General features: G+C 40.5%; 1 protein-coding gene across 2 annotated transcripts in view; it reads left to right on the top strand.

Moving 5' to 3' along the window:
- The window catches only part of PHACTR2 (phosphatase and actin regulator 2), an 81,527-nt gene extending 65,599 nt beyond the window's left edge, over positions 1–15,928 (top strand). For both annotated transcript variants that reach the window (XM_061989052.1, XM_061989051.1), the window contains 4 exons: positions 3,311–3,372; positions 4,385–4,522; positions 6,717–6,793; positions 10,432–15,928. In XM_061989052.1, coding sequence (XP_061845036.1) covers positions 3,311–3,372; positions 4,385–4,522; positions 6,717–6,793; positions 10,432–10,447 — 293 coding nt within the window. In that variant the 3' untranslated portion in view covers positions 10,448–15,928. The remainder of the gene's footprint in view (positions 1–3,310; positions 3,373–4,384; positions 4,523–6,716; positions 6,794–10,431) is intronic.
- Positions 15,929–18,821: the final 2,893 nt, after the last annotated feature.

The following is an 18,821-nucleotide window of genomic DNA, read 5'->3' as shown; positions in this document are numbered from 1 at the left end:
CCCATTATTTTAGCACCATGCATCTTCTTAATTCACTATGGCAACATTCAAAACTTTTACCTTAAAAGACCAAAATTCCAGTGTAGATTTTACTGTTGGTAGGAATTTGTGCTTCTGTAGCACTGGGCTTAAAGCAACACTCTGCCCAACAGGCTGAAGATGGAAAATGGGTGCTTTCAGCACGAGGCAGTGCTGTAGATGGAGGACTGTTTGCCAGCCAGCAGATACGAAATAATAGCAGCAGCCACCAAATTTCAGTCCCTTTCCTTTAGCTCTTGAGTTTTATTCCTAGAGGTAAACCAGTTTGAATGTATAAAACATGTCCTGTTCCTTGGTCTCTCATGTAGAATACTGTTCCCTATGGATTCTATCCCCTCCTGCTTTGCCCAGGAGTGACAGAAGCTCTCGGTTCCTTCTGTTGGAGTTGTCCTCCAGAAGGTGAGCTTCCAGGTCTCCTTGACAGCCTGCTCCAGGACCTGCCCAGATCTCCTGTCCAGCAGCTAAGATAATGGCCTTGCTCATCTCCTATTTCTAGGTGATTTCCTGTGTCTAGCCATCCCTTCGTGCAGTCATCTGCTACCTGCTGGGAGGTAGCTTCACAGCTTGATACAGGCAGCTAACCTAACCTTCAGCCTTCATAAATGTCTAGATCAACTGCTTTTAGTTCTTTCATTCTCCCCTAAAATACAGAAAAACAATATTTCAGTGCTGTTGGTTTGCATTAAGCACTCTGAGCCCCTGTTTCTTACATCATATGTCTTATTGCTGCTTCTTAGGAGACATGGTGGTTTAGATAGCAAAGAAAGGTCAAGATATGAATAATGCAGAGTGTATTTTGCAAACTGATTAAGGAAAAGGCATTATGGTGATGTGTATGTCCAGCTACATGGGTTTTCTGCTGTGTTCGCTATTGGAGAATTTCTGAGGTTAAACTTAAGTGACAGTTCATGAAAGGACAAAATTTTTTCTGCCAAATGATTCCTAGGTGAATGCAACCCCAAGTGAATAGTTTGTGTTTAATTACCTCAGTTACTATGTCTACTGGTTGCAAAGACAGTATGTTTAAACAAAAGCCTACAGATTATTTATGTGTCCTAAAACAGTTAGAGAGCTTGGGGAAGAATGGCTGGAAAGTTGCCCAGTGGAAAAGGATCCTGGAGGTGCTGGTTGAGTGAACATGAGCCAGCAGTGTGCCCAGCTTGCCAAGAAGGCTGGTGACTTTCTGGCTTGTATTAGAAATGGTGTGGCCAGTGGGACCAGGGAAGTGATTGTGCCCCTGTATTTGGCACTCATGAAGCTATACCTTGAACATTGTGTTCAGTTCTGGACCCCTCACTACAAGAGGGAGGCTGAGGTGCTGGAGTGTGTCCAGAGGCAGACAAGCTGGTGAAGGGTCTGGAGAACAAGTCTGATGAAGAGCGGCTGAGGGAGCTGGGGATGTTTAGCCTGGAGAAGGCTGAGGGGAGGGAGACATCATCACTCTCTACAGCTGCCTGAAAAGAGATTGTAGTGAGGTGGAGGTCAGTCTCTTTTCCTAGGTAACAAGTCATAGGACAAAAGGAAATGGGCCTAAGTTGCACCAGGGGAGGTTTAGATTAGATATTAGGAGGAAAAAAAATCACTGAAAGGGTTGTTCAGCACTGGAACAGGCTGCCCAGGTAATTGGTCAAGTCACCATCCCTGGAGGTATTCAAAAGATGTGTAGATGTGGTGCTTAGGGACACGGTTTAACGGTAGGCCTGCAGTGCTAGGTTAATGTTTCAACTTGATGATCATAAAGGTCTTTTCCAACCTAAATGATTCAGTGATTTTGTTAGGTGAAGATGTTATAATAAGACTTGCCATCTAAAGTCGTAACACCTTAAATACACACCACTTGTTTATCAATAGATATATTAATAACAAAATTTAAACTGTAGAGTAATCTTTTACTCTCCATTCTCCAGTTTTAGCCAGTGTACAGTTCCTCTGTGGAAACAGACCATCCATTTATTCACTAAGAGAAAAGCTATTGATAAACAATAAAATATATCCACATTTCATTATATCAGTAAAACCAACGTCAGCACATGATCCAACCTAATCGTGGCGGCAAGCCTGTGTGATTGCATCTTGGGGGTTGGTGTTGGACCTTCTTATGGACTGGCATCACTTTTTCCTACTGTAACTTTCTTCTTTTTCTTTTTGATCCTTTGTTCCTCTTCCTACTTTCCATTATATTATTCTTACATGAGAGTGTTTGAGTTAGTACCACACACTGTCCTGTCATAGTGTATTGGTCATGGTACAGAAACTCCTCTGCAGCCATACTAACACAGCAAGCTGGCCAGAGTAGACAGGGCAAATTAGGACTATACCAGGACTTAAAACTGTCTTTTCATCTCTACAGGTTGTCTGCACCCATGATAGTCAGGTTCCTTCAAATTTATAGTTATCCCTGAACTGCTATGTGATGTCTGTAAACCCCAACCGTGACTACAACAGGAGCAGAATTTCACAGGTGTCTCTAGATGGGGTATTTCAGCCACAACAAAGTTAACTTTTTATATAACCATCAGAGATGGATTGCAAAGGCAAACATTCTTCAAAACTTGTGTCAGTTTAAAAGGTGCTGAGTCCATGTGAATGTGCCTTTGTAAATGTGCTTTTCACTGGCACTCATGAAATCAAGTTTGGTTAGCACGGAAATCAGTTAAAAGCACTTTGAGTCTCTATTCTAGCTAGTGTCCATTAACCAAGAGGGTTTGAGTGTTGAATCGTATGCCTACATTCTAAAACCAGAAAAAAAACCCCACAAAAGTAGCAAAACCTCTAACAGGTGACAGTGAAACAAATGGTCATTGATTCATCATGTCCTGTAGCAGCAGAGAACACTCACCTGATTCAGATACTCAGAGCAAACTTTTTTCTTGACCCTTATGTATAATTAGACTCTAAAGTCAATAGGTGGCATGTTGGAAGTAAAAGCAACAGTGATTTTAATGTTAGGACAAGTAACTGAAACATTAGGCAGCTTTTTCAGAGTACTACTTGTTTGCTGTTACACAGAGAGGACATTACAGACACCTCCTTTTTGCCGTGTTCCTGGCACACTGTAGTGACTAGAGATGTCTGTAGAATTGGGGGAAATGAGGACAGGGAAAAGAAATGAGAGAACACAAAATCCAAGAAGCAGACAACACATGCAGGATCACACAGAAATATGAGGAGACATGAGCCAGGACTTGAAGTCTCAAGGCTTTCAACCAAGAGAAATATGTGCAGTTATACTACTTAAATATTGACTCCTTTTTCTCTCTTCTGAAAACAGAGAAGAATGAAGAAGAGGAACAGGAAGCCAAAAGAGAAATAAAACGTAGACTCAGTAGAAAGGTGATGATTTGTTTTTCATTTTGTGTATTTATGTACATAGGATTATTTTTTATAAGATTCTAAAAATCAGTGTATATACATTACAGCAAGTGTCATGCCCCTAGATTAGAAGTCTGTTTAAAAAGCAGTATGAGCCAAGTCCATCTTGGGAGAAACACTGTCTTGTCCAGTTTCCCATAACCTGGAAAAGCATATGGAGTCTGGCCATGCATAACATTTGTCTGTGCACGTGTTTCCTCTGTGAGCATGACTGCTGCAGTCATGTATGTTCGAGGGCAGACACACCTGTAGATCCACTCTTCTCCAGGGCAGCAAAGCAGTGTGGGCCCTAAGGAATCCCTTCACCGTTCTTCTGTTCACGTCAGTGGTCTTGACCACTGCAGGTGAGATTGTGCTCATTGTCCCTGGAAATAAAGTAGTTCTGGATCTGCTGCCATGACTTGGGGAGCTCTCTCTGGGAGAGGATGGGAGGGAGTTTTCGAATGTATCTCTAGTCTACCCTTCTCTGCAACAGTACAGTTTCCTTCGTATGATCATCCTTAGCTAATTAAAGTGAACATTGTTTGAGGTGCCTGAATTTGGCATCAAAAGGATACCTAGATGACCCCTAGAAGCATTTTTTTTTTTAGCTAGGGAGGCACCTCCAAATCCTGCTTATTTTTGATATGATAGTTGAACATATCAGACTGTAATCGTTAAAGCAAATGGACCTACTGCATAGGGGGGTAAACGGTGTGACGGTTGCAAAGTCGCAATTAACATTCCAAGGATAACTGTCACGATTCTCTGTGACCTGCCCAGCAAAGACTATTTTTATAATTGAAGAAATTAGGTTGTGCTGCTTCCCCATTCCCATGCAGTGCTCCCAGGGTGGTGCCTTTTTTTAGCTACCTGAAAGTGACCCTGTTTAGAAATACCATGAAAGTTCTCTTGAGATTACATCATACCCTCATGTTGTATTTTATTTTATTTCATCTTATTAAATGGACTATTTTCTGCCTCCTGCTAACAGCTCAGCCTGAGGCCTACAGTGGCTGAACTTCAAGCAAGAAGAATCCTTCGATTTAACGAGTACGTGGAGGTCACGGATTCTCCGGATTATGACCGTCGTGCTGACAAGCCTTGGGCCAGGTTAACTCCCGCAGACAAGGCAAGGGACAAATGTAGATAGTAAGAAATTGCTTGCATCTGTCACTTCAGAGAGCCTTTCCTCTGGTTTGCGTTCCCTTGGCACTGGTATTACTAATGACATCTGCTGGAGGCAGCAAGATTGTCGTCGTACTACTGGGCATCTGCTGCTTGCTAGCTAAGAAAACCCACTCAGATGCCTGTTAGGAGCGTATTTACTGCTTCCACTGTGGCAGTTCAGGCCAATGTTTCTTGCAGTTTTTAAAGCCTTGCAAAGCCAGATACACACTGTTAACAAAGATGGCCACAACCCCTGGAATTCAGGCAAGGTTTCTGCAGACAGAAGCCTGCGTGACTGCCACCGAGGGTTAGTTTTGCAACTCATTCAAGAGCGAAAAGGTGTAAGTTGCTCCCTCCTAAGGATTCTTGGCCACAGCCATCAGTGCAGGACTTGACCGTAGGTGTGCAGGGCACCTTCTTGTGACATTCGCTGCTGCAAGTAATAAGTTGCTCTGCCTGACTACAAAGGTGGGGCAAATGATTCTGTGATTCTCTTAAAGAACAGGCCAGTCAAAGATTACTATAAAATACTCTTCCCTTTCCCTCCTATACCACTTCATAAAAGGAAAGTTTTAGGATACATGTATAAAAAAGTGCTGGCCCTTTGAGCACTGGTTCTGACCTGACTTTTACGGAGATCTTGTGAAATGTGCTTGGCATGAGAAGTGGGATGTGCAAGAGCCCGCTGTCTTTTAGTGAAGGACTGTGAAGCACTAGTTTTATTTCAGCTTGTATTTTAATATTCATGCCAGCTCATCTGGCAATCAAAGGAGAACTTTGTATCAAGTCAAGGTGGAGACCTTAAAAATGTACCCAGCAGTGTTTGTAGATGTTGGTTGCGGGAAGTGTTGAGCGCTCTCAAGTCCTTGCATAGTCTGTGGGAGATCAGAGCACTCAGCACCTACAAACTCACCTAGATCCAACCAAGGTAAATTGTGCTAGAAAAAACTGTGGAGTTTCCTGCCTACTTTAGAGTAGCAGTTTTAAATCTCAATTCACTTTGTAATGAATAGGTGCCCAAGGGTAGTTCTGTGATCCCTGTGTATGTTGGCCTCAGCAGAGAGGCACACCTCAGGTTGCCTGGAAACTCCCTTTCCCTTTTTCCCAGGGAAGTCATTTTTCTAATTCCAGTGGAAGCAGAAAATTGTACTGTAACTATATTATGGAGCTGGAGCTCTGGTGTCTTTGCTGCCAGTCTGGTGCTCAGAAATAGCTGTCTCTTAGCTAGTACAGCAGCCTCCTATAAGCATGCTGTTGTGGCTAAACAGAACCATCCCTTGCCTAAAATGGAGTTTCTCATTTATGAGACCACAGTCTGGTGGTGCTGTAATTTTATCATGCTGCTTGTCTGTTCTGTATTGAAAGACATGCACCTCAGGTGAGATTTCTTTAGGGTTTAATGAAATGATACAGCTTTTATTTGAAAATGGTGAAAGAAAAGGGTAAGAATCAATTGTCATTTCATTTCACAGTGACGGTAGGAAAGCGTATACCATAGAAATGAAAGCTCTTATGGGATATGTGAGAGTATGTCAGAAATTATATATATTACTTGATGAAGTAAATTGCTTAGCACTCTGTACAACAAAAGCAACAAGGCATTCACAAAGTGCACTGAATTTCTGCTGTTCTTTAGCGTCTGCCAACTGAAAACGTAGGCTTGAAATGTCCAGATATTTCATTTCATTTTACATAATCAAACCAAGTGACTAATTCCACTTTGAAAAATGCTATTATTCATCCTACATTCCTGAAGTCCTGTCTCCACTGGGGGGGTACAAGGACCCTGCTGTGTGTACGGTGCCTGTGCAAGCACCGTGACTCACCAGCTCCTCAGGGCCTGTGCCTGGAGATACAGTCTCTGCCTGGCTGCACTCCCAGCAGATGGCTGTCGAGGTAATCCAGTCCCATGCCCATTTTTGTCTGTGGCTAGTGCCATATTTCTGTGAGGGGTCGGTTCACCTGTTGCAGTGTTTCTTTGGTTATTATTGATATTTGATGCTTTGAGTTTCTGTAGTATATTACTGCTCCAAACAGGTGTAACTGAAAGAAGTCGTTCGTGTTTGTGAGAACTCATTCAAACTCTTTGTTCTTTAAGATTCACATTTCTTACAGCTGCTTATTGGTTAATGTTTGTAAACATTATTGTTTATTAGGCAGCAATACGGAAAGAACTGAATGAATTTAAAAGCACAGAAATGGAAGTACATGAGGAAAGTCGGCAGTTTACCAGGTGGGTGAATCCCTCTTCTTGTATCAGTTTGAGAGATGAGTGTGACAGCAACCCTCTGCAAGTTCTCTACAGCTGTGTCATGACCAGTTTCTTGTGTAGATTCCTACCCTGAGTCCCCTTGAATCCCACCTGAATCTCACCACTGATCCTGGTGGGATTCCCAGAGTTGGGGTGCCATCCCTGTAGTTGATGCAGCAGTGAAGGTGGCTGCAGTGGATTGGTTGCTGCATGGAAAAAAGTTGTTTGGAAAATGTAAAATAAAATCCTTTGAAAGGACTCAGCATTTCTCTCAGAGGACAGTCCTCAAGTACAAAAAAAGAGGAGTGTCCTTCTCTGACAGTACTTTCATGTATATGAAAGTATAGGTTTTAGTAGATGTGTTTAGTAAATGAAAACTGAATGATGTGTTGAACGTCAGAAAAGCTCAACCAGAGTCTTAGGGACCTTCCTAAGAGTTCCCTAGGCTTCTGGCAACAGTTGCAGGAAAACAAGACAGATTCTAATTTTCTTTGCTGCTTTTAGTGTTCTAATGTGGATTTGTTTCATTCTCTGTCCCGGATAACACTAGGTTGCTCTCTGAAGCATTATTATTTAAAGAGCTCTGAAGCGTCCACAGTTTTTGGCAAGGCTTCAGATTTGGCAGGGTTATTCCTAGGAGGAGAAGGACACTTTCCACTGTCTCTGTGGCATCTGTTTATGTCTTTTGAAGTTATAAAGGCTGAGACTTGCCACCAGCAAGGAGAGCTTGTTGTTAGGATCTGCCAACATTGCATGCATAGTATTAATGTCTTCACTTCCACACAGAGTTAAATCAGATAGAAAAAAAGTTGCCCAAGACTGGGTGTCTTGATTTTTCTGACCCCATCTCCATCAAACTCGGGATCTGAGCAAGCGAGTGTGAATCCTCTAATTAAAGAGAGTGTCACAAGGAAAATTCATAATAGGAGATGAGTGTTTGGTGGTTTCTGGCATCTCCTAGTTCAGAGCTTGATTTCACAACTCCAGTATCTTTTTTTTTCACCAAAACATGGACTTTTTAAAAATAATGTTATAAACCCACTTCAGTGTAAACATGAAATGAAGAAATTCATGTTGAAAAAAATCACACCAGTTTCACAGACAACCAACCTAAGCCAGAAGGTGAACCAGGGGCCATGGTTTCAATCTAGTGTCACATTCCAAGTGCTAGAAAATATCCCTTTCAGACATGGAGTTGTGTATTTTCTTTTGGCTTCTGATGTCGTTTTCTCTTCATACAGTAGGTACATCTTCTTCAGAATATATAAAAACACCATTTTTTTTTAAGTGAGCATCCTAATGGAGAGAAGCAAAATGAGCAGGAATAGAAACCTGGCTGTGTGCTGAGAGAGAGAGAGTGCAACCCCCTGCTTACGTTGTTAGGTTTTTGGAGTTGCTTTGCAATGTAGAAGCGTAAGCACAGATAGGCATGAGTCATACAAAAAGAATCAGATGTTTTTTCATCAGAATTGAAAACAGTTGAAACTGATTACAGTTGGATTCTTGAAAGATTAACCAAAAACCTCAAGGATCCAGCGGAGTGACAAGCCAGTTAAAAAATGTGGGGTTTTTTTTAATGGAATAAGAATTAGGCACAGGCAAATGGTAATAAATATAGGCAATGATGTTACAGGATCTCAGCCTGAGGGAAGCCAGCCTCTCTCTGTTCCTTCTCCATGCTCTTTTCACTGGTCATATTGTGGAGTCACTGCACAGAAGTCAGCAGAGTAACACTAGCAAAAACCTAATTAAGAGCAGAATTAGATGCAGATGTTTTAAGTCAATTGCAATTTTGAAAACAAAAAGATATTCAGTTCCCTCCAGGACCTCTCATTTAAAAATTATGTAGTTTGCCACTATATTTGCATTGATACATCAGATGTTTCATGAAAATCATAGACAAAGGTCTCTGGACAGAGAATGAATTCTGCAGGGGTTTGGACTAGGTGATTTCTAAAGTTCTCTTCCAACTCCTACCATTCTCTGATCACAGAGATAATACAAGCCAAAAGGCATTTGCATTGACAGCTGGTTAACAAAGGTTCCTTGGTGAAGTTCTGTGATAGAATGAGACAGCAAGGAAGCTGCTCATTAAACAAAAATACCTTAAAACATACAGTTCCTTACATTAGTACATACTCAACTTAAGAAATCCTCCTCTTTGAATTGTTCAAATTTGATATTGAACTAACTTGGGAAAGAAAAAACACTGATTTTCATTGTTCATCAGTTACCATTAATGAGTGTCAGCTGAGCTGTTTTTCAACTCTGTGTAATTTAGATTGATTCCTTCTGCTACTTCGCAACAGAATCCAAGAAACTGAGTTTCTAAAAATAGAGAAATAAAGAAAAGTTCGGGAAGAGGATATTGGTTAATGTTTATAAAGGGCTTCTAATGGAAATGCCTTACATAGCCCAATATATTATTGTTCTGCCCAGATAGAAAGACCTTGTGTCTTTCTCACAATGCACTGTACTCCTGCTCAAGCAGATGAGCTGCGTGCTTGTGCATGTCAGCTTTTGTGCACAGCTCCTTCGTTTGAGAAATGCATCCCTGTTTTGTACTGTGCCACATCACTGAGGCAACGTGGGGCTTGTCTTCTTTTCTCTGGAAGTGTCATGAGAAAATGTGTCAAGCAAAAACTTACATAAATCTACTGCATCTTTTACTACTTCATGGATAGATGTATTTTTCAAACTGTCTAAACAGAGATTTGGAAGTCTGGTGGTAGGTACGTTGAGCACCTCATATTGGAGCCTCCTTACCCTTTTGCTTGAATTCCTTGCCTTTAAGATGAGTTAAAACTGCAGTTGCTGCAAGCTCCTGAGTGGTTCTAGAAAAGGCTGGCAACACATTTTGGAGCAGCCCACCTCTCTGTACATCATACAGGCAATACAGAGTCATGTACATGTCCTGCCTAAAAGTCTGAAATACAGTGAGGTGGTTTGGGGCCTTCATGTGCCACCCTTGGCTGCTGTTAATAGGATTAAAGCATCTATAATGCTGTAAAATTAGTTGCTTACTTAAGTTAAAAAGACCCGATAGCTTCATTTTGCAGAAGGATTAAAATCCAGAAATTTAAGTTTTATGGCTTAGAAAAGTTCTTACGATTTACCTAGTGTCTCCAAATAGTAGATGCATTGCTGCTAAATATATACTGGCAAACAAAACAGACTGTTCTCCAGTCCTGAGGCCAGCAGGCTTGGCACAGCTTGAATTCATACAGTTAACCTCTTCTCCCCACTCCAAAACAGCGATGTGCCCCCATGTCCAGTCTGCCTATTGGCCTGTGCTAGTCCCAGCCATGCCCAGGCAGTAGCTGGAAGAGTGCTGGTTGACCTGAGCAAAACTGTGCCAGGGACCACAGTAACAGGTTAATGGTAGGGACAGACAGATGGACACCAGTGCCTGAGCCACACCATAGCCCTGTTTGGTTTCCTAGTAGAGACAGACAACCAGTGAGGGATAATAGAGCTGACTCTAATCCTACACTGACCAGGAAAACCAGGAATAACTCTGTTCCAGCAACAAAAGTGAACAGCTGTGAGAGGAGGATGATTGGTGTCATTGTCAGTAGAAATAATATAATTCAAGGGTTTTTAATGGTTTGTCATTTCAGGTTTCATCGTCCGTAACCGTTTGACCACATCCCGTAGTTCATGTAACAGTTTTCTTTGGGGAAATCATTGCGTCCTGAAGCCCTGAGATTGCACTGGAACTTGACTGAGTGTGAGTGCGTGCTACAGCTTACCCCGAGGTTAATGGAGGATGTGGCCCTCGTCTTTATCAAAGGACAAATGATTTGTCTAGAAGGAGAATCCACATCAAGTGTTTGTCAGTGTTAAGAGAGACCACGGTTCTGTGGCCAGCCCACACAGACAAGTCAGTGGACTTCTTCAACAGAGCCCCACAAGTCAGGAAGAGCTGAAGACAATCGCATGAGACCATGTTGCCAGAAGCTCATCAGACTTCATAGTGTTGTGGCTTAGGGTAACTGAGGTGGGGCTGGGAGTGTGAAGAGCACTGAGAGTGTGGGGGAAGAGAGACTTTGCTTGTCTTCCCACAGAGAAAAATGGATGGGACCGTGTAACGATGCACTTGGCCAGTGGGAGGAACTACTTTTTAAAGACTCTTGAGAGTGTGAGCAACTGTGCATGTTTCTTTTTTTAATGGCCACAGCCTGTCTTAGAAAGACAAGCACGCCACAAGTCCTCATGTCATCATTACTTTAGTGAAGAACTAATTTTCTCCGGTGCCAGTACATACAGTTGCCAGAAATTAGTCCTAGCATAACTGAGCTGTCTGTTTTTAAGTCCTGATGAGCATGCTTCAAGAAAATACATTGAACATTCATACAGAACAAGTCAGATATTTTTTAGGTTTTAATGCTGGCATACTCCAGATCCTCAGAAATACATAAACAGGATTTGAAGGGCAAATAATGTGACACTATGAGTGCAATGAAATGCTTCATGTTTAGGAACACTGCTTGCTGTCTGTCGCTTGCCATTCAAACCAGAGGGACTGTTATTGTTCTCACCTGTGGCGGGCAATGGTGACAACTTCAGTGTCAATCCCAAATCAGAATTGAAAATGAGGCACAAAAGTCTTTACTTGTAGGCCTGAGCAGGGATTACTAATGTAATTTCTTATGTTTAAGGACTTGTGCGCTGCATTGAAGAAGAACTCCCAGATTAATCATATCTTCAGCCAGTGGTCCTGTAAAAGTGAATGGAAGATCCTTAGAGTGTCTGTGGCCTGTTTTTGTTGAGTGTGAAGAATGCTTCTTAGAGTCATCATTTTTTTTATACTATCTTCAAATTGTACATGTGAATACAGTGCTATTAAAATTAAGTGGTATGGAGTGTGAAAGGCAATACATAGTTTTTCTAAGTTGGCCCAAAGGCCTATTAAAAAGCCCATGACTTTGTTTACACTAAGAAACTCTGTGTCTTATATTAGCACTTATTTATCCTTTGAAGTAACGTACACAACATTTGAGGGAGGGGCTGGAATTCACATATGCATACATTTAATGCAGTATTACAATATATTTGCTATTTATCCTTTCTAATGTGTGTACATATTACAATTTATTTTTGTCTTTTATGTGTAAGTATTTCTTTTTCAGGCAATAAAAGGTCTGCATAGATGTGATTTTTACCTCAGAACCTGCAATAGATTCCTTCGTAATGTTTTCGGTTTAGAAGATTGAAGGTTGTTGTTTTAGATGTCAGCCTGAAGGCAGGAAGGCAATTTGGTGTCTAAAATTAGATCTCCCTCTTTACTGATATTTACAACAAGACCAGGTTTGCATAAATGGGGTGGATTATTTTAGTAAAGAGCACTTCTAGCAACAGGAGAGTGCTTTCCAACAGCTGTCACTCTTATCATTTTTAAAGAGATTGACAAACCTCTTTTTAAAAGAGATAGATTTAAATGACTGGTAGGATCTCATACATTTTAGTAGAAATCTAGTGATGTGCCAACTCCAAAACGTTGATAACCAAATAAAAAAGCCATCTACATGCTTATAGCAAAGAAAAGGAAGCAGCACCTTCTGTTTTTTTTAATGGAATCAATAAGAGCCATTAGGATTGCATTTGCAAAAAACAGTTTAGCTTCTGTGAGGGGCCCATAATTTCATAAATATAGAAACACCACTTTGACATCAAGGAAGCAGTGAAAATGTATCCTTTGGCACTAGACCATACAGGGATGATCAGGCCATTAGAGTTAAGGTTTGTCAGCAATTCTGGTAGAATCCTAATTTTTATTTTTAGAATTTGAAGAGTAAATTTAAAAGCTACACAAGCACAACAAATAGTTCTGCTTAAACTTTTTGTTGGTGGTGCCAAATTTAGAAGTGTGTGTCCTGTGAAGGTCTAGTATGTTGACTTTGGAGTTTAAAACACAGTATTTCACATCAGAGGAAACAAATAGACCTCAGAGTTGCCTTAATCACTTTGAAACATTTGAAAGCAGCCAAGATACTACAGGCAGAAAGATAGCTGTTGCACAGGCAGAGGAACTTGGACAAAGGTAAGGTTAGACTATATAAACTTTGTGTAAGACACTAGCTCCACTGACATGCCAGGCTACATATGGGTTACTCAAGCAAACAAAACCTTGTGTCGCCCTCTTGCTTTAAAACACAAAGATGAGGATACAGCTTCTGGCTCAGACCACTTCAAGCTGCGTTTTGCCATGAGACATGAGGATACACAGGTGAGGTATCACTTAAGCTTTCCCTATTCTTTTTCAGGGTTTGGAGGGGGGTTTTTTTAAAGTATTGACTACAAGCCATTGCTAGGGACAGAATAGTAGCCTGGATAGAGATGCTGAGCTAATCTTCTTACTTAATTTCTTCTTATTTTGATGATAAATACGCCGATGCATTCTTTGCCCCACAATTCAACAAACTACTTTAGCAAATTTATGTAACTGGACAAAAAGAGTTGCCTTTCTTGGAACTTATGTAAAAAAATGTAGTATACTTTCAGAATTAGAACTATAAAATATCCACTGTGTATTGTATCCACGCACAGACTTAGAATTGTATATACTATTTTTATATTCTAAATATCAACTGGTAGAAAAATGACAGCTGTAAAGTGTTAATCTGTGCAATAAAAACTAACAAGATTTTGGTATGTCACTATGTACAGCGAAGCAAGTTTGCTTTACCTTATTGAGCTGCCTGAAGTCAGTTTCTGATGTATTTCCTAGTCTTCTGTATTGATGATTTGGAAAGCCTTCAAGTTGCTACAGCACGCCATTGGCAATAATGTATCATGCACCTGTGTGTTATAAGGGAAAGATCAGGGTAAGTCCTGAGAAACTCCTGAGTGAGTCATATTTGAGGGAAAAAAAGAAAAAGATGTAAATCTTTGCCATTCTAAAATGGCAAAGAAGAAAAATACTTTTGTGCAATGCGTGGCACAGTCCAGGTGGCCACTTGGGATCAGTGTGTCAATTTCTATCAAGTTGGACAAATCATTTAAATGTCATCCACAACATCTGAAAAACCTTACACACATACCTGTGTTCCACAGAATCAGGTATGACTGTAGGTGTCTACATCCACTCAAAGAGAACGTGAGTGGCTTGAAGTAGTGGTTTCTGAAGTGACATGTATCATATATCAGTAGGATGACCCATCACAGCATGTTGCTGTGGGTGCAGAAGAATGGATGCTTTACCAGATTCTAATTACCTGATTTACCAAATTCTTCTTCACATAGCAAATTGAAGTGGTTCTTCTCTCTCAGGTAATATATATTAGTCCTTATATCTGAAATTATTTGTTTCAAATGAAAAGTAGTCTTATCTGAATTTCCTCCAGTTGTGGTATATGTGTTGACTCAACAAGTACCAAAGAAAACATATGTCAGCTAAATGCTACTGGTCATTTAAGCTAAATACCACTTCAACTGGTGACTTGATACAAGGCAAGACCAGGAGCAGTGTCTCTTCAAAATCTTTGAAAGTATTCACAGCTATTTGTAGGTCTGCAAGACTGTATTTATTTGTTGGGTTTAGTAGCTACCTACAGCTGTGTGTGGCTCTTGCTGTAGTGGACTTTACCAATCTCTGACGTGTTGTGAGGCAGGGCAGCCCCACCTTCTACTTTGGCCACACTGCAAAGCTCACAGAAAAGCACCACAGTCCAAGTGTTGACATGTAAAAATCTATTAGGTGACTACTCCTCTTTTTTTCCTTGAAAACCAAATGAAAGCTGTGAAAAAAAGGGACAAAAGTGTCCCTGATATTACAGGAATTAGACACCTCCTTCCAGGTGAGATTAGTGCTTGGTTTCCCATGGAGATGCTTCAAACCCAGATCTGTGACTAGAATGCTACAGCTACATCAGAGAATTTGTTTCAAAATAGTTGTCATTTAACCTGAGTATCTGAGCCACAGTTTTGTGTCATCATAAAATGGGAGGTAGATCCAGCCAGCACAGGCTAAAAATGTCTATCTAGTCTGGCAGCCTGGGAATGATTCAGAACTCCCTTCTTGGCTGCAGCTGGCAGCAGGTTGGAGCCAAGGTAGGGAGAGCCACGCTGTCACCTGGGTACCTGGCAGGCTGCACCAGCAGGACACATCTGGTTCAGCACTGATGGCATTCTGAGGAGAGACTAGAATATGAGTCCACATCTTATGTCTGTTAATGCTTTAGTAATCAAATAAACCAAGCTAAAAGCCTACATTTGCATGGAGCTGTCAGGTGTACCAGAACTGCATCTTCGAATGCTTGAATGGCATCTGTTTTGAATGTTTTGAATGGCATCACATCTCCAGGAGTTAAGAACTTGTGCTGCTGCTGTAAGCTAAAATAAAGACATACTCAGGGTGAAAAAACAGAATGAACTTGCCTCCTGCCTTTAGGAGCTCCCACATTTAGCTTCATTATTGTTGCTATCTTTAGTCTTACTGTAACAAAGCACAGTGCAAGGCCCACTGCTGGGACCTGGCTTTTGATGAACAAAAAAAAATCCCAAACCAATTCTGAATGTTTTTATTAGGTTGACATTAAAATATTTTGAGGATTAAATGAAAAGAAAATTCCCCACAATAGCTTAAAGCTTCTATTTAACATAATTGTGAAAAAACCACCCAAAACTTATGCAGGCGTATCTATAGAGAATGAGAGAAGTGGAGTAAACATCACATATTTCACTGTAATGTTTTGACAGGTTTCTATTTGTTAACTTTAATGATTAATAATGTCTTATTTCACTTTGTCAGTGTTCCCATCTTCTTTCAGGATTTTAATGAAAACAGGACCTCACACAAACTAGACAGAGCATTTCAATAATAGATCCTTTTTTTTCCCTAGAAGTTAAATATTGCATTGGATGGGAACAAAGAAAGTAATGGCATTCCCTGTGTCTCCTTGTGCAATCCTTAATTCTTTATATTAAAAAAGTCTTGCAATGCTATGTCAAATTTAACCATAGTTGAACATTGCTATAGTCTCTTCTTTTCACTACTTTGTATGGTGGTATATTGGTTTGTAAACTTGTATAAATTTTGGAATTAAAGAACTACTGTACTGTGTTTTGGATGACAATTTTAAGCTGGTGTGATTTGAAATATAAAAGGTAGCAAAGGCTTGTTTGAATGAGCATCTATCATTTCATATTAGTAGGGGTGCAAAGGGTATGGAGGTGGCACGCACTTACTGTCTGCCACTGTTTAAGTACATCTTAGTTTTTTCCCCTAAAAGAGAAGGAGAATTCCATTTACAACCAAACTGCCAATCAAGGAGAGGTGTCAAGAACACTGCAGACCACATCGCTGTACACTCAGGAGTCAGCAAGTTTGCTTCCCAGCGTTTTAGAGAGCAACTGCTGAACCAGTAAATCATGTCAATATTGGTGTGCCATGCTTTGTGGACCCAGCTGTACCTTGGGGAAACACTGGGCATGTGAAAGTGAGTATATCTGTGGCAGGGCTGCAGTACACTGGGGCAAGGCACTACTTGGCAGCATGAATCCTTGAACAACATGCCTCTTCCCATCAAGTCTGGAAGGACACCTCTGAGAGGTGACTCCAATAAGGAGATAACCCATCCACACCAGTGCAGGCAGTGAAGCAGGCATCGGGGTCCAGTAAAGCCAGGAGGTTCTTATATGCTGAATAGCACAAATGGGACACAATCACCTGCAATGAAATTTTCATGTGAATTTATTGGAATTAAAATTTTGCAGCACATAATGGAGAGTGTCACCTATTAATAGGCACTGGGCCAGTTCTTAGACTTTATTTAATTTGATTAAAAATAGAAACAAATTATGCTCAAAGTAATATTCAAGTAATTTCACTTGAATATTCCTACTTAAGGCAAACAAAATTCAAGACATGGTTCCTGACTACCCTTCATGCTGGATAGTTTTCAATAACTATGAAAGATGTATCTGCAATGTTATCAGCTCAGAATTGCTTCCATTTTGAAATGTACTTTCCACGTGTTTAATGACTTCCAAAAGATGTGAGGCTGTGGAGAATCAATACTGATAACTTTTCAGCTTATGCAACGTGTATTTTACATAAGAATTTCATTTACTTGTATTTTGGCAGCTTGACTTCATACGATCAAATATGATAACTACAAAGAAGTGGCTGATCCAGTACTGTGTTTGCACAGGTGTATTGATACCTGTGAATGTGAATAGCTGGAATTGTTACAAATTAATGACAGCAACTTCTTGGGGTTTTATCTGTACTGTAGTATATACCTATACCTATACAGGCACACACACAAATATATTCCAATATTGCCATTTGAAAAACAGAACACATATTATCTTTTTTATACAGTAGATATATTATGCTAGTTTCATGGTGGTTTCCTTTAATGAGCAAAAAAATGTGCTGCCTAAGTTGTACAGTACTGTAGGATACTCTGCTGTGCACAGTTCCAAGTGCCTTAGACAACTGTTTAGCTCTTTGAATTACAGATACTTATGAATCAATATATATAAATATAAAATGAAGAAAATGACCTCAATAAAATTGTTCAGAAGATCTTTACAGAAAGTAGCTTGTTCTTTAGTACATGGGCATGTATAATGGAGTGAACTTCAGAGAAAGATGAAGTTGTCTGTTCGAAAGCAGCCTCCAGAGACCAAATCAAAAGTCACTCTGCATGGAAAATGAGATGAGGACAGTTCTGGAAACCTGCCTTTGAATTTTGTGAGCCCATCAAACGTATCTGGTAGGTGTCTTGTGGGATGGCGTATTCATGCAGAAGTATGTTCAAAGAGGTGATAGGTATTTTAAAAATACAAAGTTAGCGTTGCAGGTCAATGGTTCAGAGACCTAATTTATGCTCCCAGTTTCCTTTTTTTGTTAATCATCAAGAAGTGGTTTTCAGTAGCTTTGGTTTCATTGACAGCAGATTTGCTCCAGCATTACACCTACTACACATGGACAAAACTGATCTGTGCAACTGAGAGTTCAACCTGGTCTGCAGTATGTCTGCCAATCTTTAAACAAAATGACCAACGCTACCTTTTCCTTTTTAGTTGCTTTGTAGCTACTTCTGCTTTGCAAGAGCTAAGAAAATAAAGCATTGGCGTAAATTTCCTCACAGCAAAGGCAAGTTGTAATGTTAAGGAAATGTGTGTTTCCTGTATATTTTTCAAGGAGCTGCCTCAACAGTGAGACCATTCCAATGCTGACCATTCTGCTTCTATAAGCATAAGCAGAAGCTGCTTGTTCTTCCACAAGCATAAGCACTTTTCTTCTCCATCTCTGTAGGTGCTCTTTGCTACATTTAAACTGCAAGGTGTCTCAGCAGAGAACACAATGACAGTACAGCAGGACGGATGGCCTCGTAAGGCTTAGATGAAATTAATCAAGTGGAGTCTCCATCTGAGACTCTTCCATACACATTTCACATACATGCAATGCCAAATTTTGAATTTTGATGTATTGTACAGCAGTTGAAAGGTGATGACTCACTCCTAGGTATCAACAAAGGAGGCAATGTGACACACTGCTTATCCCTCAATCTAGTCTCCAGATATATTACTGTTGGCTCAATGATCTCCAGGATCTTTTCCAACCTAAATGATTCTGTGACTCTGTGACTAGGGAGCCAGTTGTTTTAATCACAGTGCCCTAAATGCTTAGAATCTAAACAAGAAATAGAGGATGTGGATTAAAGCAAGACAGAAAACCCTGAGACACAAAAAATTAACTTACACATCTGAAACAGATAGTTAGCAATAGAGCTCAGAGCAAAAGCTAATTTTTCCCACTTAAAGGCTGATGTGATGCTCCTAGACCAGATTTGGGGTATTATTGAAGGTCAGTACTGCCACTATTAGGTAGGGGTCACCAGGTTTAGGGGGTTGTCAGGTGTAATCCTTTTACCAAGTCTAGGTACAAGTACCTCACACTTCTATGGATGCCAGAACTCCCTCGAGGACCTGGGAGCAATGAGTAATCTAATCCACGTTGTTAAATGCCAAGCAGTATGGGGTCTTAACAGTTGGG

Source organism: Colius striatus, chromosome 2 (assembly GCF_028858725.1).
Source record: "Colius striatus isolate bColStr4 chromosome 2, bColStr4.1.hap1, whole genome shotgun sequence".
Taxonomy (NCBI): domain Eukaryota; kingdom Metazoa; phylum Chordata; class Aves; order Coliiformes; family Coliidae; genus Colius; species Colius striatus.
Note: the sequence above shows the minus strand (reverse complement) of the source record. Positions and strands in the feature narration are given on the sequence as shown.